Source organism: Ceratotherium simum, chromosome 18 (assembly GCF_057802395.1).
Source record: "Ceratotherium simum simum isolate JZ-2026a chromosome 18, ASM5780239v1, whole genome shotgun sequence".
NCBI classification, from domain to species: domain Eukaryota; kingdom Metazoa; phylum Chordata; class Mammalia; order Perissodactyla; family Rhinocerotidae; genus Ceratotherium; species Ceratotherium simum.
The window spans coordinates 57,339,478-57,363,936 of record NC_141917.1 but is presented as its reverse complement, the minus strand read 5'-3'; the positions used below and the strand labels follow the sequence as shown (position 1 = coordinate 57,363,936).

Sequence of the window (24,459 nt, the reverse complement as noted above, 5' to 3'; positions counted from 1 at the left end):
GGGGGCCCCTGGGCGGGCCATGAGTACGTGGCTTCAGGTCGCCACGCGATTGGCTGGCGGCTTTCCAGGCACGCGCATACGCTCTTCGGCGCCCGCCTTCGCAAGGCCGTCTGGGAGTTGTAGTTCGGACTCTTGCCCGAACGAGGCCGTCGGGCGGCGACTCGGAGGTCCGAGGCAGTCCCCCGCCTTCCGCGCTTGGCTCGGAGGATGGATCCCGGGCCCGGGCCCGACGCAGCGCCGCTGAGTGGCCTGGCCTGGTCGTCGGCCTCGGCGCCCCCGCCGCGGGGATTCAGCGCGGTGAGCTCCGTCAGGAGGCGGGGGTTGAATGGGGGCCGAGGCGGCCGCAGCCGGGTGGGAGCCGGCCGCTGATCCGTGTCCCCCTAGATATCCTGCACCGTGGAGGGCGCGCCCGCCAGCTTCGGCAAGAGCTTCGCGCAGAAATCTGGCTACTTCCTGTGCGTCAGTCCCTTGGGCAGTCTCGAGGTAAGGGGCGCCCACCTTCGGGTTCCCCGGGGTCCGCCTACTCCCCCGTCCATTCGCGTGGCCCTGTGCCAGGCGCGCCGTCCCCGCTGCTGGGTGACTCTCGCTGTCGTGCCCCCCACCCCCCACCTCCCCAGAATCCGCAGGAGAACGTGGTGGCCGAGATCCAGGTTCTGGTGGACAAGAGCCCCCTCCCGCCCGGCTTCTCCCCGGTGTGCGACCCCCTGGACTCCAGTGAGGCCCGCGTCGGAGGCGGGGTGGGGGGTTGCCGTGGCGGGGCGCGTTTGCGTCCCTGCAGGGAGGACCAGGAGGGAATGGAGGGACGACAGGCGCGCGATCTCTGAGCCTCTGCCGCCCCCTCGATGCACTGGGTGATGACGGGTTGGCTGAAGACTTGGAGCCCTGTTCCAGGGCGGGGCGACGTGCCCTGCCCTGCCCTGCGTAAAAATGCGATTGGCACAGCCTGTACTAGAGTAAGAATTCCGTCTACGCGAGCCGTTTTATTACTGTCATTGCTACATCTTCTTACGTGTAGCCAAGCTGAACCCCGCGCAGTTCTTTTTCATTTCCAGGCTTTTGCACACGCCGTGTCCTCTGCCTGGAACATCCTCTTCCTACCCGTCGGGTTAGCTGATACTTCGTCCTCCCCGCCTCGCCTCTCCTCTTCCGGCTTCCGGAGCGTGGTGCTGCCCTCCAGCCCTGACCTCTCCGCTTTCTAACCACCTGCCTCTCCCTGCCTCCCGCCGTGTCTTGTCACTTAATTTGATTCTCAGGGTATATCTGTTGATACTCGACTTGGCAAACGTTTACTGTAAAGGGCCGGATAGTAAATATTTTAAGCTTTGCAGGCCAGATGATGTCTGTTGCAAATTTATTTTTTTTACAACCCGTTAAAAATGTAAAAACCATTCTTAGCTCTTGAGCCTTACAAAAACAGAGCTCGGGTGGGATTTGGCTCCTGGGCTATAGTTTGCCGACCCCGGAATTAGAGGACTGAGGAAAAATGAGGTTTGGGGGGCCAGGATGGGCTCCCAGTTCTGTCTGATTCCACAGCTACCCCCCCTCGCTGTGGTGCCCACGCCCACCCCATGAATGCTCCTCCAAGCCACCAAAGATGAGCCTGCCCCAATGGCTCCTAAAGACTCCATGGAGTCCCCTCCTATGGCTATTCCATTCATGATTCAACCACCGCCCTAACGCCATCCAGGTGGCTGTCTTAAACAGCGCCCTGGCGAGCATCATCTTGGAGCATCTTTGGGCCCCTTCCCTACTTTTCCCTCTTCTCACTCCCCTGCCCCCCACTCGCAGAGGCCTCCGTGTCCAAGAAGAAACGCATGTGTGTGAAGCTGGTGCCCCTGGGGACCGCGGACACGGCTGTGTTTGATGTGCGGCTGAGTGGGAAGACCAAGACGGTGCCCGGATACCTGCGAGCAGGGTGGGCTGCCCTGCCTCCCGCCTGCCCTCCCAACTCCCATGTCTGCCCTCTGACCCTCAGGGACGCCTTTGAGTCCTCTTGTCCTTTCTGCCTCCTCTCTGTGCCTCAGTTTCCACACATTAAAATGGGGACAGTTGTCCCAACCTCGTAGGGTCATCGTGAGGAGTAAATGTGTTGATGTGTCTGAAGTGTATAGTATGGAGATCAGACCCAGCAGTATGAGTTAGTATGTTGCTTAGGGTGTGGGCTGAGATACTGAAATGAAAATCCCCAAAGGCGGGCTCCCCCAGAGGCCCAGGTCCCGCCCTCCTGCCCGGGCAGTTGGTCTCAGCCCTGGCTGCACACTGAGCCAGAACCACTCCCCTCCCCCCATCTAGGGACATGGGCGGCTTTGCCATCTGGTGCAAGAAGGCAAAGGCCCCTCGGCCGGTGCCCAAGCCCCGGGCTCTCAGCCGGGACATGAGGGGCCTTTCCCTGGACCTGCCCGGCCAGCCCAGGTGAGTCCTCGGGCTCGGGGATGGGGTCGGCCACGGAGGGGTTCAGGCCTGACCCGGGCTGTCCCACCTCCACCAGCAGGGGCAGCTTCCCGGAGCGGGTGCTGTCGAGGCTGGGCTCTCGAGCTTCCACGCTGCGGAGGAGCGACTCCATCTACGAGGCCTCCAGCCTGTATGGCATCTCAGGTGAGCGCTGGGCGGCAAACGGAGGTGCTAGACGGTTGGCGCCACTGGCCCAAGGTCGTGGGGCTAGGAAGGGGCGGGGCCTGGGCTCCCCATTCTGTGAAGACTGGGGCAAACCAGGGCCTTCAGGGTGGGCGTCTCGTGTTGGGTTGGGCAGCAGGCAGGCTTCAGCTCCTTCCCCCCTGTTTTCCTCAGCCATGGATGGGGTTCCCTTCACGCTGCACCCCCGGTTTGAGGGCAAGAGCTGCGGGCCCCTGGTGAGTCTGGGCCCTGGGGAGCCTGAGTCTGCCCTGCCCATCGCCTTTCTAGGCTCCAGGATGTGGGGAGCGTCACCCGTGCATCCAGTGGCCCACCATGGAGGCCCCTGTTCCTGGGTTGGGGGAGGCTGAAGGCCAAGGTGGGGGCTGGAGGGTCTCGGTCCTGGAACATGGGAGTCAGGAGGGACAGCTGGATGCTGGTGGCTAGAGGCTGTGGCAGGAAGGGGGAGGGGATGTTCAGGCAAATATTGAGGGGGACCCTCCTTGAAGATGAGGAAATGAGGGTTCCAGGTTGGGGTCTCTGCTCAAAACTGACTTGCCCCTACCTGCCAGGCCTTCTCTGCATTTGCCGATCTGACCATCAAATCGCTGGCGGACATTGAGGAGGAGGTGGGTACAGGGCCCAGGATGGGGTGCCAGGGGTGCCGGGACTTCCACCAGGCCACTGAGTCTGCCCCAGCCACACAGCACCTCCCACTCAGTCCGTAATCCCCACCCCCTCACCATCCTCCGGCACCCCTGTGGCCGCTCTCTCACTCTGTGCTTTCCCCTCCCCCAGTACAACTACGGCTTCGTGGTGGAGAAGACAGCGGCTGCCCGCCTGCCCCCCAGTGTCTCGTAGCCCTTCGCCAGCCCCAGGGAAGAGCCCCCTGCCTGCCACCTCCGGCCGGGCAGCTGCCCGCGCCACCCCATTTTGGGAACCTTGGTGGTGCAGGGCATTCTGGACCCTCAGCCACCTGGCAGAGCTGCAGCCCTGGAGGGGGGGACCGACCTGTCTGCTTGGTGATGGGGTTTCTGCCCCTGGGCCCTGCAGGGCAGGGGTGGGGGCTGGACGAAACCAGTGCCTTCTAGTCATGCGTGTCAAAACTCTCCTGTGCCTGGAGGCCACGCGGGCGTCCTCCTGGCAATAAACATGGCCCCGTCCCGGCTCTCTGGTCCTGATCCTGGCCATGGCTTCTGCGGCTGGCAGTCCTCACCACGCACACTGAGCAAGCAGGTGAAATCGTGGCATGGAGGCAGCACTGCTGTGGCTCCGTTCACAGAGGGGAAACTGAGGCTCAGCGGGTGCCTGAGCCCGGATTCTAGGTCACAGAAAGGACCTGGGCCCGCCCGCCTGTCCATCATTGCACAGAACAGTGATAACAGTAATGGCCGCCGTTTACCTCACCTGGACCGCATCCCCGTCCCCGAGGCGTTGTCTCATTCTGTCTTCCCACAGCCAGTGGGAGGCCCCGGTTTTGTCGCCAGTTTACAGATAGGGAAACCGAGGCAGGCTAAGGTCACAGCCAGGATTCAAACCCAGAGCCTGCGCTCTTAACCCGCACGCTGTTGAACGCGTCCCTTTTCCTCCGCTGTGTGGTGGATACATGCAGTCGATTCTCATTATTCACGGCAAAATTCTGTAGAATCGGGAAAACTGAGTTAGGAATTAGGGAATACTGGATTCCTGGAGAAATACTGAGTTAGGTTCCCGTGAGCCTCTGGCCACATTCCTCAGGGGTCAGTTCACAGCCTTGGTCTGCGTGCCCCTGTGGAAGGGTGCCCTGTTGTATGTTGTTGATCTGCAGCAGTGACCTCACGGCCAGCAGCGCTGTGACTCGAGCCTGAACAAAGTGGATCCAGCCCTGTCTCCACAGGGCCCAGCCGGCCTCCTCACACGCAGGGACACCAGACAGCACTCTGCACTGTGCTTGGGGCCTTTTTAAACAGCGAAATCACCAACGAAAAGCACAAAAATGCAAAAATCGTGGCACTCAATAGACCTGGGAAAGGGCACTTATCTACATACAGTCTGAGAGCTGGAACCAGAAGGCAGAGCGTCACCTTCTCCAACTCAGATTGTCCCCTGCTCTGTGCGTGTCCTCCCGGGACCACGAAAGCACCACTGAGTGTTGATTTTGAGGTTACAGGTACATTTTAGCCCATAGGAGAATTTCCAAATACAGAATCTGCAAATGGTGCGAGTGGACTGTCTGTTAAGTACGCTGGCCCAGGCTCACACACTCCCGAGTCTGCTGCTTCCTCTCCTGCCCCCTCTGCCAAGGTCTCCGTAGTGCCAGGGTGTACAGGTTCTGCGGCAGTCAGGCTAGCCCCAGATCTCCGTGGCTGAGAAAGGCTAAGGCTTGTTTCTCATCCACACCATGTGCCTGTGGCAGGGGGGCAACAGACTGCTGGTCGTGCTCGAGGAAACATGCCTGAAGGAGTGGCCACCCTGTCGCCAGACAGTGGGAATGGACTCAGAAAAGTCTCCACTGTGAGTTAAGTGCTCTGGCCAGGAAGTGCCTGTCAAAGTTCTGCTCATAGCTCATTGGCCGGAACAGGTCTCTGGCCAGAAGGGATGTACCACCCACCCAGGCACTTGTGTGTAACATTCCCCTGGGGATGTGATGGAAGGCACAGCCCCGCGCTGGGGTCTGAGGGGGAAAACAGTGAGCTGTCCTGGAGGGGAGGTCAGGCAAATTGTGCCGCCTGTCCCACGCACTTGGGCTGCCCTGGAAAAACTAGGTCTCTGGTGCTGAGACATCTCCCCGCATCTCCCCCTCCGGGCACAGCCAGCACCTGCCAGGTCCTGCCCAGGCTGCTCTGGCACCGGCCACAGAATCTGATCCGGCCGGGAAGCAAAGGCTGTTTGTTCTCCCTGGCCGCCTTCTCAGCCATCCCGAGACCAGCCCCGGATCACTTTCCAGGGTGTCGGCATGTGACCGGGGGCTGCTGGATGACCTAGGCTGGCCTCGAATTTGACTGGACCGGCCATCATCGCCGAGCCACTGACCCTGCAAAATCCCAGCCCTCTGAGCCCTGCCGGGCCAGGGACAGCCTCATGAAGGGGCCAGAGAGTCCCCGTGGAGCCCCTGCACCACTCCTGATGGGTCACGTCAACACTGATAGCTCCAGCTGAGCTTACGTCATCTCAGGCTACGGAGGATGGAGCCGAAGCTCGTCCTCCCTGCATTTGGCTCGCTCCCGGGCGCTGAGAGCCAGGCGTCACTGGGGCCTGGGGACCGAGAGGGAACTTCTGGAGAGACGTGGTCCCAGCTCCACTGCTCACTAGCTGGTGACGCTGAGCAGTGGCCTGACCTCTCTGTACCTCAGTTTCTCCATCTTTACAGTGGGAGTCTCAACGTTCCTCACTTCATTGGATAGTTCTGAGGGAGAACGCGTGTGGTGCTGTGTCTCTCCGCTGCCCCTGCTGATGGTTGCAAAGACACTTCCTGGCTCTGACAGGCCTTCTCAGCTGGAAGCCTGAAGTTCAAGCAGGGTGGATGGAGACTGCAACTCCTGGTGGCTTCTGCTAGTGGCAAACCCCACACTTCCTGTATTCATATGTCACAGAGCCCAGCTTCGGCCCCTCCTGCCCTCTCCACCCCCAGATCAGAGCACCGACCTGTGTCAGCCTTGACGTCCCTTTGGGCCCCCTCCTAGCCAAACCCCCAAAGCTACTGTCTTCTACCCCATCATTTGTTTTGTCTGTTCTTGAACTTGATATAAATGCAATGCCCCAGTGAGTCCTCTTCTGAGTCTGGCTAATTCTGTTCAATGTTATGTCTATGACATTCATCGGGGTGTTGCCTGTATCAGTAACTCCCTGTTTTTGTTGCTGAGTAGTAGTCCACTGTATGGATGTGCCACAGTCTGTTCATGCATTCACCTGTTGATGGACAGCTGTGTTGTCCTCAGTTCTTGACCCCTGAGTAAAACTGCTCTGTGCACTCTTGTACGTGTCTTTTGATGAATACACACTCATTCTCGTTGGGTAGGTACCTTGAGTGGAAATTCTGCGTGGTAGGGGAGGCCTATGGTCAGCATTAGCAGATATGGCCAAGCAGGGTTCCAAAGCCGTTGTAGCAATTAAGCCGCCCACCTGCAGCGAGTGAGAGTTCCAGTGGCTCCACGTCTTCAGCAACACTTGGCATTGTCAATTTTGTTGATTTTGCCTACTCCTCTCACCAGAGTTTGAATTTCTTAGCAATCCTGTTCACTCTGGCCAGCCTAGAAATGTGAACTGGAAACAGATGATTTCCTGCTGGGTAGAAAACACCCCTTTCCCCTCTTGCTCATTCACCTGCACTTTTTGTCTTTGGGGAGAATGTGCAGAGAATTTACAAGACATTAGGTAGCTTTTGGGATGGTCCCCAAAGATCATGGCGTCCTGGCGTTCAGGCCAGTGTGACCCCCTCCACTGGAGTGTGGGCCGGACCTAGTGACTCACTTCCAACCAATGGAGTACAGCCAGGGGCATGGGGTGTCACTTCTGTGATTGGGTTATAAAAGACAGTGACTTCCAGCTCCTTGCAGACTCCCTCTTGCTGGCCTTGATGAAGCACCCTGCCCTATAAAGAGGCTCACGTCACAGAACTGAGGGTGGCCTCTGGCCAACAGCCAGCAAGGAACCGAGGCCCCCAGTCGACAGCTGTCGAGGACCCGAATCCTGCCCACAGTCACAGTGAGCTTGGAGTAGATCCCACACCCATTGAACCCTGACTGCAGTCTGAGGAGGAGGACCTCTCCAAGCTGAGCCCAGATTCCTGACCCACAGAAGCTTTCAGATGATAAACGTGTGCTGTTTTGAGCTGCTACCTTGTGGAGTAATTTGTTACTCAGCAAGAGCTAACTGATACAAGTGAAAAGGATATTCAAGGATATTCTCAGGGAGAGAAAATGTGCTGGGTTTTCAGGTAGCATTCATATGATGCTCTATTTATCCTAATAAACTCAGTTTTGCCTCTCAGGTGGTCTGAGACTAAGTTCAATTTGCACTGTACTTAGAACCATCCTGAAGATGGAGGGCTCATGAAGTCTTTTCAAAATACTTTTTTCACCCAAAATATCTTAAAAGGTGTTAATAAAGTGTTCGTTGTGTTCAGCAATCTCCTTCAAGGTGGCATCTGGCCTTCCATTCTAAATGTCATCAGCACAGAGGACCCCAACTCCATTCTGCCACTTTCTGAAGATTTTATGTGCAGAAGTAAAGGAGAGAGACCAGTTGTTGTATTGAGGGGTCAACAGTGGTGATACCTGTGTGATAGGCAGGGTGTTTGGCACACGATGGTCATCCAAAAATCTTAGCTCTTCTCGACCACAAATAGTGCAGTTAAGTGCCTCCAATATCCACTCATGCCTGCTGTTGCAAAAATGCAACACAGCTGGAGTAGATGCTATCTGTGCCTCCCTCCCCATCATCGCCTCCACATTCCTCTCTCCATGATGAAGATCACTGCACACATCAGGAGTGTGCAGAGCTGGTGCCCAGGGAAGGCCAGAAGTGTGAGGGGTTAATTCCTCCAGAAGCAGCTCTCAGCCAGTGCCTGATGGAGGTCAGAGGATAAACACCCCAGCCCCTGAGTCCCTGGGGTGGGACCTGGGACCCCAGCTGGACGAGACCTGGTTGCCCACAGTGTTGTGTGCTCATTGGTGCCCCCTGCAGGGCTCCAGGGCCCCCTGAAGTCACCTCCCAGGCAAATGAATAACATCCCGGAAATCATCTCCGGGTCTAATGACCCCAAATCAAGGCGGCATCTTTGACAGATGTCGTCCACACCCCAAAAACCCCAGGATGCCGACAGCTGCTTGCTTTGCGAGGCCTGTGGAATTACTGGAAATGTTGATGCCTTTTCCAATTTGGTCCTTGTAGCTGTGTTTGGTGGGTGGGGGAGGTTATCTCATTTTATGAAGAAGGAAACAGAAGTAGCAGGTCACACGATTGTTCCCTGAGCCAGGGCTGTCCCAGCTCCTGGAGCGCCAAACCCTCATCAGATACCCGGGACATGGAGAGACCTGAGCATTTGCCTGCAGCCCCAGGACCAGCCTCATCCCTCCTCCCCTGACTCTGGCCAAGATACGAAGATGCTGGGCGCCCGTCTAGGGCAGTGCCCATGAGGGGGGGCAGGCTTCAGTGGGGACTGTGGCCTCCCAGCCAGCCTCCCAAGTTGGAACCTCGCAGAGATTCCAGGGCTCCAGTTCTGGGTCCCAGGAGGATGAGCAGGGCTCAGACTGGGGTGAGGTGAGCGGATGCACAGGGCACAACGCCTAAGGGGCGCTCGTTTCACACTCAGAGGCCCGCCTGCGCCTGCAGGAGCCTGCGGGTGAGCGCCTGCTGATGTTTTCTCAGTTGAAGTGAAAGTCACACAGGGGCGGCCTGGTGGCGCAGCGATTAAGTGCACCCACTCCACTTCGGCGGCCCAGAGCTCACAGGTTTGGGTCCCCAGCAGGGATCAACGCACAGCTTGTCAGCCATGCTGTGGCACTGTCCCATATAAAGTAGAGGAAGATGGGCACAGATGTTAGCCCAGGGCCAGTCTTCCTCAGCAAAAAGAGGAAGATTGGCATCAGATGTTAGCTCAGGGCTAGTCTTCCTCACAAAGAAAAAAAAGAGGAAAAAAAGAAAAAATAAATTCACACAACACAGAATTCACCATTTTAAATTGTACAATTTATGGGCCGGCCCCGTGGCTTATTGGTTAAGTGCACGCTACGTTGCTGGCAGCCTGGGTTCGGATCCCGGGCGCGCACCCACGCATCGCTTCTCTGGCCATGCTGAGGCCGCGTCCCACACACAGCAACTAGAAGGACGTGCACAACTAGAAGGATGTGCAGCTATGACGTACAACTATCCACTCGGGCTTTAGGGGAAAAAATTAAATAAAAAAAATTTAAAGTGTACAATTTAGTAGCATTTAGTGCATTGATTATATTGTGCAACCATCACCTCTATCTAATTCCAGAACATTCCATCACCCCAAAAGAAGACCCTGTGCCCATGAGCAGTTACTCCCCCCTCCCCAGCCCCTGGCAACCACTAGTCTGCTTTCTGTCTTTATGGATTTGCCTGTTCTGGACGTTTCATGTAAATGTGTCTGTCTTCTCTCACCCAGCATGATGTTTTTGAGGTTCATCCACGTTGTAGTGTGTGTCAATGCTTCCTTCTTTTTTATGGCTGAGTAATATTCCAGTGTGTGGATGGACCACATTTTGTGTATCCTTCACCTGTTGATGGACATTTGGGTTGTTTCCACCTTTTAGTGATTGTGACTAGTGCTGCTGTGAACACGTGTGTACAAGGATTTGTTTGAACACCTGTCTTCAGTTCTTCTGGGCTTCCTTAAATTTTGCACCCCCACTCTAGTTTCTGGCCTTGGGGACGAGTTGAGGCGTCCAGCTTCTGGTTCCCCTTACCAGTCCAGGGGATGAGGCATTCCGTGCCCACAGCCAGCTGGGGTCCTTCCTCCTGGCGCTTCTCTCTCCCCCACCCTCAGAGCCCCCTGGGGCCTGCCCCATTCCAGAGAGTTCTCAAAAATGGAGTCTCCAGTGTGTCCCAGGTCCCTGCTATGTCCAGGACCCCTATGTGACGGGAGTCCTCACCACTGCCATGTGTTCTCACAGAAGTGGCCTCACTTCTTGGGCCTCAGTTTCCCCATCTGTAAGTGGGGTTTTTGTGAGGAGTGACTGAGGCCAAGAAAGCGCCTGGCACCTTCCAGCAGCACCAGGTGTGTGATGAAGAAGTGACACGGATTCTTATTTTATCCTCTTCGTTGATATTTATCATGCTTGCCAAGAGCCCATGCTTACTGGTGCGCCACGTGCCAGGGGCCAGGCGGGGCGCTCGCTTGCGTTAGCTCTTCGCCCACTCCACCAGCCAGGAGGAGGTCTGTGCAGCTTCCTGGGGCCCAGGGGGGAGGTGGCCGAGGCCAGCAGGGCACCCAGGTCTGTGTGATCTGATCAGCTGGGTCCCTGCTGGGCACTGTCACCTCTCTGCCCATTGGGAAGGGTCCCAGGGGGGCTTCGTGCCACTGTGTGGCTGAGCCTCCTCCACTCCCTGGGCCCCGGAGTCCCTGTGTGGCCCAGGAAGGGACTGGTTGGGAGACTTCTGGGGACACCTGTCTGTTTTGGGGTGGGGGTGGGGGCCAGGCCATCCCCACCCTCAGTGAAATTTACATGCGTGAAGATTTGTGGGACATGGGTCCCAGACTGGGGTCTACAAAGGCATACCCCTACCCCCACTCTTGCCCTCACACCCCACTCCTGTCACCCCACCCCTCACTCCAGGCCTGGGCTTGGCCACACAGCACGTTTGGATGTGGCTCAAGTGACATGGAGACAGTGAGTCGGAGTTTATTTGCAAGTGGTGCAGGACGGGAGGGGGCCAGGGCCTCTGGAGACCCTGGGGCTCCGTTATCCACTCCCAGCCCTGTCAGATCCGCGACCCCCGAAACTGGCCATCCACTGGCCTTTCCCTGTCCCCAGGCACCCTAATCGACAGCGGCACAGGGCTGCATTGAGGACCCACTGTGCACAGGCCCCCAGAACGGCTGACACCGAGTCTCACGGGATCCCCAGGAGAGGTACTGCCCCCCACCACTTTACAGATGAGGAAACTGAGACACAGAGCAGTGAAGCTCTCAGCATGGACCCACAGCCAGGAGTCTGTGTCCGGCCCTCCAGGTGCACCCGTGGCCCTGGGCTGCTCTGAGTTCAGCACACACAGGTTTCAAATGCTCACAGCCAAGAAGGAGTCGCAGAGTCTGAGACTTGCACTGTCAGCAGCATGGGGGTTACAGGACCCGGGTTCGAATTCTGGCTCTGATGCTCAGTACTGGCCATGGGACCCCTGGGGAGTCACTGCCCTCTCTGGGCCTCAGTTTCCTCATCTGTAAAATGGATAGAGACGTTTAGAGAACCACTGCCTCAGCCCCACCCTCCCCTCCTGCCTATAACAGAACCTCATTTATCTGGTCAGCCACATTTCCCAGCCTTCCCTGCAGGAAGGTGTGGCCATGTGACTGTATTCTGGCCAGTGAGGTATAAGCAGAAGGGTCCCAAGACCTCCTAGAAGACTTCCAAAAGATCCTGAGCCAGCCCTGGCCTCTGCCTTTCCCTCTGAGTTAGGAGGTGAAGGCTGGAGCCCTGGCAGCCATCTTGTGCCAAGAGGCAACATTGAGGACAAAAGCCAGGGATGCCGTGAACTGAGAAATCAAATCATACTGCTACTGTGGGTGAGCCTGGACTTATCTCTACAGGGTCCTCTTCCCGCTGTCTGACACCAGGTCTCTATTCCGGATCTCTGGGCTCACACCAGTGTGGAGTCCTTCCCTGAGCCCCCAGGCCTGTGGCCCAACAGCTGTGCATCTCATGGGTGACCCCTTCCCAGTGCACCCCACTGGCTGACAGTGTCCGGCGCATGAGAGGTGCAGGCAGGCTGCTCTCTCGGCCTCCCCCCAGGTCTGCAGGTGCTGTGGCAGTAACTGTGGGTCTGAGGGAGTCCCCAGGTTCTGGGCAGAATGAGTAGGGGGTCCAGCGGTGGGTACCCTGCTGGGGCTGAGCCCCGGCGCTGGTCTTGGAGACTTCAGCAGCGCGGATGGGGTCATCTTCAAAGTGCGGTGGGGACAGCTCATGGAGGCCATGACGGGTGGCCCGGGACAGCTCGGAGCAGAGTGTGGGTCAGCACAGCCACCAGGACCAGGGCACCTGCGCCGAGGATGGAGGCGGCCGCTGCACCTGTCTCGATCTCGAAGAGCAGCAGGGAATAGATGGACAGTGCTGGGGAAACAAATGGCTCCAATTTATTCAGTCAACAAACGTTTGCTCCCCAAGCCTTGAGAGAGCTCCCCCAAACCGGGGAGCAATCATAGAAAACCATACAACATGACAGGCACATAGATCAACTCATCTAATCCTCTCGCACCCCACAGATAGATCAACATGTCCATTTTACCATAAAATGGTAAATTCTGTTATGTATACTTTACCACAATTAAAACCCAGATCTCAGGCTTTCTGAATCCCTGTGACTGACCTGGAGTGACTCACAGCCCCTCTCTGGCCTCAGTTTGCTGATGGGAACGAGACAGTTGGTGACCTGATCTTGGGGACCTGTGCTGGCTCTCTGTTGCTCTACCCAGCATCCGGTTGGCACTATTCTTTTCAGTGGAGACTGTCCTGTAGGACATTTAGCAGCTTCTACCCACCACATACCAGTAGCATAACCCTTCCCCCACCCTGTCGTGACAATCAAAAATGTCTCCAGATATTGACAGATGTCCCCTAGGGGCAGAATCGGCCCCCACTGAGAACGGCCTGTCCAGTCCCTGCCCCTGCCCTGGCTGCGGGTCTGGGAGCACTCACCCACCCCTTTGGCATCAGTGAGGTGTATGGTGCTAGGCCTGGCCAATCAGAGCATGGCTTCCCCTGGTTGTAGTGATTGGAGCAGGGCTATCACATGACCCAAGCTCAGCCAATCAGAGTCAGCCCTGGGACTTCTGCTTGGGCTACGGGGATGGAGGAATTTTCTTACTGCAGCAGCTGGTGCACCAGTAGGACTGAAGCGCAGAGCTGATGGAGGACTTCTTGGCGCTTTGTGGGCTGTTTTTATGCTTTCTCTGGCTCTGCACTAATTTATTTATTTATTTATTTATTCCCCCAAAGCCCCAGTAGACAGTTGTAGGTCATAGCTGCACATCCTTCTAGTTGCTGTATGTGGGACACGGCCTCAGCATGGCCGGAGAAGCGGTGCGTCGGTGCACGCCCAGGATCCGAACCCGGGCCGCCAGCAGCGGAGTGCGTGCACTTAACTGCTAAGCCACGAGGCCGGCCCTGGCTCTGCACTCTTGCTTTTGAAGATGGCACACTGCATCATGTCTGACATATTAAAGTGAGGCCAAGGACTTTTTTTGCTCTGAACACTTTTAAAAAGGTCTTTATAATGATTCTTTCGGCTCTGGTTAGCAACAAATGGATGATTGGCTGGATGGGCTCGAGAATTCTTGCTGAGTGAGGTCACCTAACCTCAAAAAGAATCTAAAGGGGAGCTAAACCAATTCTTAATTTAACGCTTAATGAGGCTGACGTAGTGACCTTTTTTGCCCTTTGTGAGTTTTCTTGTCTTTAGGAATGAGGATATTTTATTCTCCAAGTCTCCAACATTTCTGTTGGCCTGTGAAAAGGCTCAAGGTCGTAAGCATTGTGTCAAAAGCACTTACAGGTACAGGCGTCTTTCTCAGGGGACAGCAGGCGAAGAGGGGAAGCGAGAGAATTTTTTTTTTTCTTGGTGAGGAACATTGTCCCTGAGCTAACATCTGTGCCAATCTTCCTCTATTTTGGTTGTGGGACACTGCCACAGCTTGGCTTGATGAGCGTTGTGTAGGTCTGTGCCCATGATCTGAACCCACGAATCCCAGGCCACCAAAGCAGAGCACATGAACTTAACCACTGGTGGTATACCAGGCTGGCCCCAGTGAGAGGCACTTCTGATGACCTCATTTGAGCACCTGGATCCAGCCATACCTGAGGCCAACAACCCCTGATCTTTTTAGATATACACCAGCCCATCCACTCTTCTTTTTGAAAAACCCACCTATGGAGTATTTTATTAAGTCAAACAACAAAAGTTATGCAGAACTCCCTCCACTTTATATACAAATTCCCACAATGAACCCAAGCTCACATCTCATCAATAATTTTAAACATATCTTCTAAACTTCTATTTCTCTATTGTGGGACTAAGAAAAAAAACAGTAATAGCAAATCTCTTTTTTTTCATTCAGCTGAATATTTTTTTCTTCCAGTGACACAGGTTGTTTATAGCGCTGCCAGGGATCTATGTCTCATTCAGCACTGAGTTTGCACAACCATCAACACGTTTTTCAGGATTACAACACAATATAAGAAGTCAGGAGTCTCTTTAAAGAAACTTGATGATTTGATTTCTTTACCAGCACATGAAGATAAGAGAACATCAATCTAAGAGAAGCTATTACTGGAGGTTCTGCTATTTGTAACCAAAACAGTTTTGCTAAGGCCAACACTATCTCCAGAAACCACCAAGGACATGGAGACTTTTGTTCAAGCCAAATGTAGAAAGCTGATGAACCGGAAGTGTTTTGAAGACAACCACCATCTGTGGAAGCCCCCATGGGGTCAGATGCCATCCATGGGCCTTGATGGGGATTAACTCAGAACCCCTCAGGACTTCTCCGAGGCAGGACAGTTATCACCCCCACTGTACCGATGAAGAAACTGAGGCACCGAGGGAATGTGCACAAGGCCCCACAGCAAGGAGCGCCAGAGCTGAGAGTTGAACACAGGCAGGCTGACTCCAGAGCTGCCCAGTTATGGGGCCATTATCCCTCACCCAAACCCAGGGCCCTACACCCCACGTTCTATCCCCCAGCACACACCTGCTAAGTGGACGGAGACCCCACAGCAGAAGAGGCCAAGGGCCATGTGTCTGAGGAGGCAGCAGTCATAGAGAAACCAGTCAGACCTGGGTGTGGGCGGGGGCAGGAAGGAAAAGGGCTCAGCAGGTGAAGCTGGTGGGGGAAGGCCAGGGAGGAAAGGGAGGGAGGGAGGCCCAGCTTTGGGGCATCTGAGATCTATGTGAGGACCCAACCATCCATCCATCCATCCACCTCTTCACGCATCCACCCACTCATCCATCTTTCCAGGTAAATGTCCACCACGATTTACCACCCATCCATCCCCATCAACTTTTCAACCATAGAGCCATCCATCCATTTAACCATGCCTTATTTTTTATTTTTTTTTTTTAAAGATTTTATTTATTTATTTTTTCCCCCAAAGCCCCAGTAGATAGTTGTGTGTCATAGCTGCACATCCCTCTAGTTGCTGTATGTGGGACGCGGCCTCAGCATGGCCGGAGAAGCAGCGCGCCGGTGGGAGCCCGGGATCCGAACTCGGGTCGCCAGCAGTGGAGCGCGCTCACTCAACCACCAAGCCACGGGGCCGGCCCTAACCATGCCTTATTAATCCATCCATCCATTTATTTCAACAGCCACCATCTATCCATCCATCTATCCATCCATCCATTTGCCAGTCACCATCCATCCACCCATCCATCTATCCATCCATCCGTTCTCTACCCACCCAACCATCCGTCATCTATCTCCCATTCACCATTCAACAATCCAACTATCCATGCCTCCATCCGTTCCCCACCCACCCATCCATCCATCATCCATCTCCCAGCAGATCCAACCGACCATTCATCTGTCCATCAATCCATCCCTCAGTCACCACCCATCCCATCCATCCACCATCTATCCCCCTCCCTCACAACCCATCCATATACATCAGTCCATTCCAACATCCAGCACTCACGAAGCAGCTGTTATGTATGGACACTTGCCAGACACATGACTCCCATTATTTTACAGACCATAAGCTTATTTGGGAGATGAGGAAGCTGAGACTAACTTGCTACCAGTGATGACAGAAACAGAGATTCCCGGGGGCTGACACCGACAGAGGACTTGGTTTTGACCTGGCATCATGCTATGTGCCTCAGCTGTGTGCACTCCCTCCCTCCTCCAGTCTCGTGAGATCAGGCACAGAGGCTGAGAGCTTCCATCCTCACTCACCTCCCACCAGCACAATGGAAGTGGCCTTCCTCCTGGTCTCCCTGCCACCTCCCCTCCTGGCCCCTTTTCTGCACAGTGGCCAGAGGGAGTTATTCCAAACCTGTCAGATCACAGCCCTTCTGCTCACAGCTCTCTTAGGCAGAGTAAAAGCCCAAGTCTTCCCCACGGCACAGGAAGCCCTACATCGTCCAGTTCCTCCCCCTTCCTGCCCTTATCTCCTCCTCCAGCCACACCAATCACCTCTGTCTGCCTCTAACACCCTAAGCTCATTCCTGTCCCATGGCCTTTGCACATGCTGTTCCCTCTGCCAGACAGTCCCCCAGATCTTTTGCCTCCTTCCCTCCTTCAAGTCTCAGCTCAGGCTCCCCTGATGGCTCCATCTCACCCCTATACCCTGTCCTTCTCCACCACATCAGCCCATTTTCTTTCCTTCCCAGCATTCGTCACCATTTGATGACATTGACCTGTTTTGTTTCTTTATTGTCTGTGACCCCATGAGGGCGGGTCTAGGTCCGCCTGGTTCTTGCTGTGTCTTCCAATGTCCAGGCATTTCAGCACACCTCGAACTATGGGGTGGAGGGTGCACAATGGTGGAAGGTCCTATTTGCTCAAATCAATGAAATCTTGGACCAGGATCCTGGCTCCCCTCCCCCAGCATCCTGGAAGGAAACACTGGGACGTGGGCCAACCGAGTCCTTGGCTCAAGGAAGGTTTCTCACTCCACATTCACTGCCCCGATAGACGCCTCTGTGGCACCCACGTCCCCGAGCTCCAGTGTCTCGTGAAGGAACCCCACCCTGAGCCTGGGCACAGGGTCTGGCTCTACTGGATTCAAGTTCAAATCCGGCCCACCCCCTTCCAAGCCTGGCAGCCTGAAGAGAGCAGCCTCCTCCGTCTGAAACGCAGTTAAGAAGGGAGACAGCAGCACCGCCGTCTGGGGCTGGCGGCCTTCACTCAGCTCATCCGCGCAGAGCGGGAGGCACGTAGGACTCAGGGTTCCGTAAATGACGAGCCTCTCAACACTGGGGCTAGCTGACTCGGCCCTCTCTGAGCCTCAGTTTCCACATCTGTAAAATGGGGTCGAAGCAGTAGTCGTACCTGCTGTAAAATTTCAACAAATATAGGATGGACAGAGAGAAGACAGAGGGAGGGACGGATGAACGGAGGGAAGGAGGAAGAGAGGGAGGGAAAGATGCCCGGAGGGAGGTAAGCAAGGTCTCCCCCGGCCTGAAGCCCGAGCAGGGCAGCGGGTCGCCCAGTCTCGCCCGGCCCCAGCCGGCGGCGGGCCGGTCCTCCCACCTGCCGGAGCCGGGCCCCCGCGCCAGCTCGGCGCCCAGGTGGCCGCAGAGCGCGGCGAGCAGCAGGCAGGCGAGGCCCAGCAGCAGGGCGAGCGTGGCGAGCGCCCGGCTCCGCGCCCGGCCCGTGGGCGCGCGTCCCGCCTGCGGGGAACAGCAGCTGCGCGCCCAGCAGGACCAGCGCGGCCAGCACGCGGCCGCCGTGCGATCGCGCCATGCTGGGGCTGCGGCCCGGGCCAGTCCAGGAGTCGGAGGTTCGGGGGGCATCCGGGGTCCCGAAGGGGGCGGGGCCGTGGGGGTGTCTGAAAGGCAGGGGGCCACAGGGGGCTCGGGCTGCCGGTCGCGGCAGGGACGAGGAAGCTCCGCGAACGCTGGGAACAAGGTCTTTCCTCCTCTCTCCGGGCACCCCGCGGGCCGGCGGGGCGGGGCCGGCCCCGAGGCCCAGCCCCGGAGCCCCCAGGTCCCTAGACTCATTAACGTGCCTCCACCCCCGCCCGCTGCCCTAAGCACCTGTTTGATTGCTTAAAAAAAGAAGAAGAACGAATTTTTAAACAATTCATTTTGATATTTGGTCTCTACCTGCGGACCTTGCAATCGGCTGTGCTTCCCCGTCGCTCAGCTTCTCTCAAAGCTTTGCAGAAACGTCGCCTCCTCCGCCAGGCCCTCCTGGACCGCCGCCCCGCGGGCACCCCGTCCCTCGCTGCTAGGCTTTGCTCTTCCCGGTGCGGTGGGAAGAGCAAAGAGCCGTTATGGCAGAGTCGGACGCACCCATTTCACAGATGGGCCTCACTGAGGTTCACAAAGAGAAAGCTGTTCCTGGAACCTGAAGCAGGTGGCATCACCCACCTGAGCCTCAATTTCTTTACCTGCCGATTGAGGGTAGGGGTGAGCATGAAACGAGGCGCTTGTCCAGTCCTCCGGCCTCTACAGCATCCCAGGCCGCAGACTCACCGCCTCCTAGAACGCCTTTCCGGAGACTTGTGTGCAGGAGGAGTGGTTTACATCTCATTTGCATGCTTGGCCCCACCCCAGGACGCGCCTCCCCATACCGCCGCCAGGGGGCGCCAGAGGCAACGCGAAGAAGTTGGCGCGCGGAGCGACCTCCAGCTCTGCTTCTTGGCGGACCTGCCCCGTAGGACCTGGCCTTTATTGTCATTTTCCAGAGGAAAGACGGGAGGCTTAGACAGGGGAGGTGACTGTCCTACAGTCACACAGCTGGGAAGTGGCTCTGGAATGAAGTTTTTGATTTCTATAGTTTGCGGTGTCCCCCGGGAATATTCGGGGTTCACCAGGGACAGGGAGACCTTGGGCCTCGCTGGCGGTCCGGGACCCCAGCACACACGGCACCGAAGATTGAAATGCATCCCGTGTAAACTGTAAATCTGCTGTTACAGGATTGTTGTAATTTTGCGTATGAAATATGCGGGCAACTCATTTCATGTACGATGGGCTGAGCGTCCTCAGCATGACTATTTGATTTTAGTCTGCATTTTCCCATTTTGGAGCTATTAACCACCCCACCTCCCCCAGGTCTTCAAAATATTTCTAGAGACCCTCGAAAAGCTCTCCCTAACTTCGCCGCCCCACGCGGAAGGCTCGGACGCGCGACTGGAGGACCAGGACGGGGCCCAGACCCGTGCCCTCCTGGGGAGGTCTCATGCGGGGACCTCCGCCAGCCGCCTCGCCCTAGGCCCACCGTCCACCTGCGGGGCTCAGAACAGGTCCCCCAGGTCCCGCCCTGCTTCTCTCTGGGATCTCATCACGGACCCCGGCCCCTCCTGGGGGGTGGGCCTCAGAAAGACCGTCCCTCTCCCCACCTCTCGGCCGTTGCTCCCCATCGGGGGAGCTCGGGACGGCGCCTCCGCCGCACCTGCTCCTGGTAGTGGGCTCAGAGCAGAGGCAGCGCCCTGGCCCGCGCTCCGGCCTTGCGCTCGGTCCTCCCCTCCTTCTGGCCCCAACTCAGAACTGCCCCCTCCCCTCGCCCCCCGCCCCCCCAGCGTACGGCTCGTCACGGGTTCCCCCCTGCCCGCCAGCCTTCCACCTCGCGGGGCTCAGAGCAGCCCCCGGGCCCGCCCGCCACTGAGCGTTGAGTGCGCAGGTCACCATAGACACGCCCTCCGTCCGTCTGTCCTCCCCCACTAGGAGGTCAGAGCAGCCTCCGCGCCCCGGCCCCGTCCTCCTCCTGGGGCCCCCGGGGGTCAGAACGGCGCCGCCGCCCCGCCGCCTCCCCCGCGGCCGCGTGCGCCCCGCGCCGCCCGGTCCACGCGGTACTTGCGGCGGCGCAGCGGCTCGGTGAGGCTGCGCGGCGCGGGGTCGTCCAGGTCCTCGGGCTGCAGGAAGCTGCGGTCCAGCACGTCGGCCGCCTCCCGCCAGCTGGCGAAGCAGGCGGGGCCCCGGCGCCCGATCTCCTCGGCCGCGTCGCGCGTGAGCACGTCCCCGCCCGGCGTGAGCACCACGACCGCCGGCAGTCGCTCCACGGAGAACCGGCGCCCGAGGTCCCTGCGGGGCGGGCGCGTCAGTCCGGCCGGACCGCCGGACCCGTGACCCCGAGCCGGGGAGCCCCACATCCCTCCTCCCGGGACTGACTGAGCGCTGGGGACGCCCGGGGACCAGGACAGGCCGGCCCCACTGGCCTCCGCGCTGTGCCTCTGACATCCTGGCCACGCTCCCACCTCAGGGCCTTTGCACTGGCCGTGCCCTCCGCCTGGAGCACTCTCCCCAGACATCTGCGGGTTAAGCCCCTGTATGCTGCAAACACCCAACCTCAAATGGCAACGCCTCGCCTTCCCTCTGCTTGCAGCTCCTCTCAGCATCAAACACACTGCATAGTTTATTTATGTCTCCTGTTTATCGTCCTCTCCCACAGTAGAATGTAGCCCCACTAGGCACGGATTTCTCTCTCTGTTCATTGGTATCCCCAGTGCCTGCAACAGTGCGGGCACACAGTAGGTGCTCAGGGGACGTGTGTGGGATGAATGAGTGACTCCTGAGAAATGCCATGAAGAAACATTAAGGGGGCCGGCTCGGTGGCGTAGTGGTCAAGAGCGCATGCTCCCTCTCGCCAGCTGGGGATTCACAGGTTCTCAGGCTCGGATCCAGGTGCGGACTGACGCACCACTTATCAAGCCGTGCTATGGGGCGTCCCATATAAAGTAGAGGAAGCTGAGCACGAATGTTAGCCCAGGGCCAATCTTCCTCAGCAAAAAGAGGAGGATTGGCAGCAGATGATAGCTCAGGGCTGGTCGTCTTCACACACACACAAAAAAGAAACATTAAGCTGGGTGAGGGACTCATGGGCAGGGAGGCGCCTCCCTGAGGGGGCGACCTTTGAGCTGAGATCTGCAGGATGAGGAGGGGAAAACTGGGGGAAGGGTGGCCCAGGAAGAGGGCACAGCCCCAGCCGAGGCCCGGAGGCGGGAGGGAATCTCAATCCACAGGCCTTGCAGGGTCATGGTGAGGAGCTGGGATTTTGTCCTCAGTGTGAGGGGAAGCCAGTGAGAAGCCATCCACAGCCCCAGGAGACTTCAGACCAAACCTCGCATCTAGGCCGGAACCTGCTCAGTCATCGTGGAGTAAAGGGGGCAGTCAGACTGGCCACATCGCCCAGAGTTGGTCATTTCCACCCACTGGGTTCTTGGGGCCCCTTCTCCGGGCCTCCACACACAGAACACACGGTACTTGCAAAATCCCATGGGAGTAGGTGGCCAGACTGAGCAAATGGAAATACAGGACATACGTGCACTGCGGGGACACACTTATACTAGAAAACGACTCGCTGCTGCTGTGACACCCGTGTAGCTGGGCCTTCTGTGTCTTCTCCGGCAGCGCCGCGTGTGGGCAGGACTCGCTCCCTGTCTGTGCAGATGCCAGCCTGGGAGAATGTTCTGTCGGGAGGACCCTGCCTCAGACCAGGGCAGCATTGGGCTGCGACATCCCCGCGCTTGCACTTCTCCCCAGGGAGGGCAATGTCGCCAGTCTGGGGGGAGACCGTCAGCTGAGAGTGCCGAGCCGTGGGGGCAAGCGAGCGCCCAGACCCGATGATGCTGGGTGAGGAGGAAGGTCTCCAGGCCAGAGACTCCCACCTCGTCATGTAACAAAATTTAATGAAATTGGTAAAACGTCATGAAGGCTGCAACTCACTTTCTTTTCTTTCTTTCTTTCTTTTTTTTTGTGAGGAAGATCAGCCCTGAGCTAACATCCATGCTAATCCTCCTCTTTTGGCTGAGGAAGACTGGCTCTGAGCTAACATCTATTGCCAATTGTCCTCCTTTGTGTTTTTGTTTTTTTTTTTTCTTTTTCCCAAAGCCCGAGTAGATAGTTGTATGTCATAGCTGCACATCCTTCTAGTTGCTGTATGTGGGACGCGGCCTCAGCATGGCCGGACAAGCGGTGCATCGTTGTGTGCCCGGGATCCGAACCCGGGCCGCCAGCAGCGGAGCGCGCGCACTTAACCGCTAAACCACGGGGCCAGCCCCTGCAACTCACTTTCAAATAGTCGGTGCAAACTCCCCCCGTGTGTAGATGAAGCCAACATGGCAAGATGTTAATACCTGCCGTGGGTTTCACTGTATGCTTCCTCCAACGTTTTGGTATCTCTGAAATTTTTCATAATAAAAAGTTCGGGTTTAAGAGGAATGAAAGTCGGCTGGCCCGTGGTGTAGCGGTTAAGTGCGCGCACTCCGCTGCTGGCGGCCCGGGTTCAGATCCTGGGTGCGCAAGGACGCACCGCTTCTCCGGCCATGCTGAGGCCGCGTCCCACATACAGCAACTAGAAGGATGTGCAACTATGACATACAACTATCTACTGGAGCTTTGGAGAGAAAAAAGGAGGAGGATTGGCAATAGCTGTTAGCTCAGAGCTGGTCTTCCTCAGCAAAAAGAGGAGGATTGGCATGGATGTTAGCTCAGGGCTGATCTTCCTCACAAAGAACAAAAAAAAAAAAAAAAAAAAAAAGAGGAATGAAATCCTTACTGTGGACAAGAGGAAGTTCTAAAATAGCCACAATCTAGGACACTTTGTTGGGCAGCACCTGGGAAAGCTTGGCTCCAGCCGCCTGGTCCTCAGCTCCAGGGCCCTCCGTGGCCCCAGCTGCTCTGAGGCCACGTCCACCAGTGAGGTGGCGTCTGGGGCGTGGCTCCTGTGGTGCCCGCTGAGCTCTCACACTGGGGTCACTTACAGTCCCCTGGATTGGCTGTTCTTTCTCTGACGGCCTCCGAGCCTGTGTCTGAGCTGCGCCCTCCGCCTGGACACCTTTCCCTTTCCTCACTCTTCACCCTCCTATCCTCCTTGTCCTTGGGGGTCTCTCTTTAAAGCCACTTTCTCAGAGAAGCATCCCCTGGCCCCCAAATCTCAGCAAGGTCTCCCCATTCTATTTCCATGAGGTGCCCTCCATCTGTCCTCCTGAACACTACTGCAGTTTGTTATTAGATATTTCTTGAGTCTTTGTTTCCTGTCTGTCTCCCCTACTACATTGTAAGCTCCCTGGGGGCTGGATGGAAACGGGCATGTGCCCCCCCCCACCCTGTGCCCCCTAGTTCTCAGCATGTGGCTGGCACACAGGGGATGCTTATCAACTCCAGATGGAACAGATGCATCAATAAGCAAACACTTCACTTTCAGCAGAAACAGCCTCTCTTCCAGGAAGCCCTCCCTGACCTCCCCTCCCACCTCACCTCCTCAGGTCATCCTTGAAGGGCAGGAAGAACCACTTCTTGGGCATGTCCCTGAGGAACAGGTCCTGCTGCTCCTCCGTGGGGTCCTGGGACACGTATACCAGGGTCAGCTGGGCCGCCCGTAGCACGTAGAACTCATCCGTGAGCCGCACGAAGAAGTCCCTGAGGACCGGTGCGAAGGCCTGGCACCGTGGGCACGAGCCGGCGCCAAAGAACAGCAGCAGCAGCCGGTTCTCCAGCCAGCGGCTGAGCTCAGCCTCTGTGTCTAGCTCATCCTGGGCGCTGTTGTTGCGAATCAGGACGCGGCCGGAGAACAGGGAGGCCATGGCAGCCCTGGCTGGGTGCTAGGGACAGGGCGGGGGGTCCTTGTGTGGCCCTGGGCTGCTGTTGGCTGCTGTCCCGGGATTAGGACTCTTAGGAGGCCAGTTAGGACCTCACTAATCTGCCTAAACCGTGACCTGATTCTGCGCTGCCTCCGAGGGCAGGACAGCCCTCCTTCTCAGGAGAGAGCTGCGAACAATTGCATTTTAAACAATGCACAGGAGCCAGCCCTGGTGGCCTAGTGGTTAAGATCCGGCACTCTCGCTGCCTGGCCCGGTTCGCTTCCAGGTTGTGGAACCACACACCTGTCTTTCAGTTGTCATTCTGTAGCGGTGGCTCACACAGAGAACCAAAACTAACAACTAGGACACACAACCTTGCACTGAAGCTTTAAAAAGAAAACAAAATCAAAAACTTGAAAAAACACACAGGATTGCAAAGGAAACCAGTCATACTGACACATAGGTGTGAAAGTATTTTATTAAATTGTGACGTGAAACTCTACGTGCTTCCTCATGAGTGCGTTAAGTCATCCTGATTCACGCGGGCTCTAGTAATTACCGTGATTTCTAAGTTGAGATGAGGAGGAATAATATTTCGAGTGGTCTGCCTGCAATGACGAGGATGTGAGACGAAATTATCTTTGATTTCAGCAGGTGACAAAGTCACAGGGCCAGCCTATACCTGCTTTGACAGGACGTGAGAAAACATGCTAAATTTTGGTTAGAAGTTAATGAAAGTAAACATGTATTTTTATTCTGCACGTTCCTGCATTCTGTCTGGACAGCCCACCTTAAGATCCTCTGGTGTGTAGGGTTGAAAATCATGCCCACAGTATTTTGCAGCTGCCTCACAACAGGAGGTGGAAACTAGCTCCCCTTTCATTGAATCCAGGCTGGCTTCCAGACGTGCTCTGACCAAGAGACTGTGGCAGAAGGTGTGAGTTTCGAA

The 24,459-nt window shown here is 56.7% G+C and overlaps 3 protein-coding genes across 4 annotated transcripts; 1 reads left to right on the top strand and 2 right to left on the bottom strand.

Moving 5' to 3' along the window:
• The first annotated feature begins 129 nt into the window (after positions 1 to 129).
• MVB12A (multivesicular body subunit 12A) lies at positions 130 to 6,564 on the top strand. Of its 2 annotated transcripts, XM_004422977.3 has the most exons (9): positions 130 to 297; positions 385 to 483; positions 618 to 714; positions 1,789 to 1,915; positions 2,293 to 2,412; positions 2,489 to 2,595; positions 2,788 to 2,849; positions 3,183 to 3,239; positions 3,409 to 6,564. In XM_004422977.3, the coding sequence occupies exons 1-9, from the start codon at positions 208 to 210 to the stop codon at positions 3,469 to 3,471; spliced, it is 822 nt and encodes a 273-aa protein (XP_004423034.1). In that variant the 5' UTR covers positions 130 to 207; the 3' UTR covers positions 3,472 to 6,564. The 2 variants fall into 2 exon arrangements, with proteins under 2 accessions (XP_004423034.1, XP_087299724.1); XM_087443598.1 differs by lacking the exons at positions 130 to 297; positions 385 to 483; positions 618 to 714 and adding exons at positions 721 to 953; positions 1,036 to 1,105.
• A 5,217-nt stretch (positions 6,565 to 11,781) lies between these two features.
• TMEM221 (transmembrane protein 221) lies at positions 11,782 to 19,393 on the bottom strand. Its single transcript, XM_087443596.1, is given in 5 exon segments — positions 11,782 to 11,963; positions 11,966 to 12,263; positions 12,265 to 12,383; positions 15,020 to 15,105; positions 17,519 to 19,393. Coding segments are annotated over 5 exon segments (1,023 nt in total). The 5' UTR covers positions 17,989 to 19,393; the 3' UTR covers positions 11,782 to 11,913.
• Positions 19,394 to 19,712: 319 nt separating this feature from the next.
• On the bottom strand, positions 19,713 to 23,513 carry NXNL1 (nucleoredoxin like 1). Its single transcript, XM_004423053.2, has 2 exons — positions 23,188 to 23,513; positions 19,713 to 20,013 (listed from the first exon to the last, which is right to left on the bottom strand). Exons 1-2 carry the CDS (start codon positions 23,511 to 23,513, stop codon positions 19,713 to 19,715), a joined length of 627 nt encoding a protein of 208 aa, XP_004423110.2.
• Positions 23,514 to 24,459: the final 946 nt, after the last annotated feature.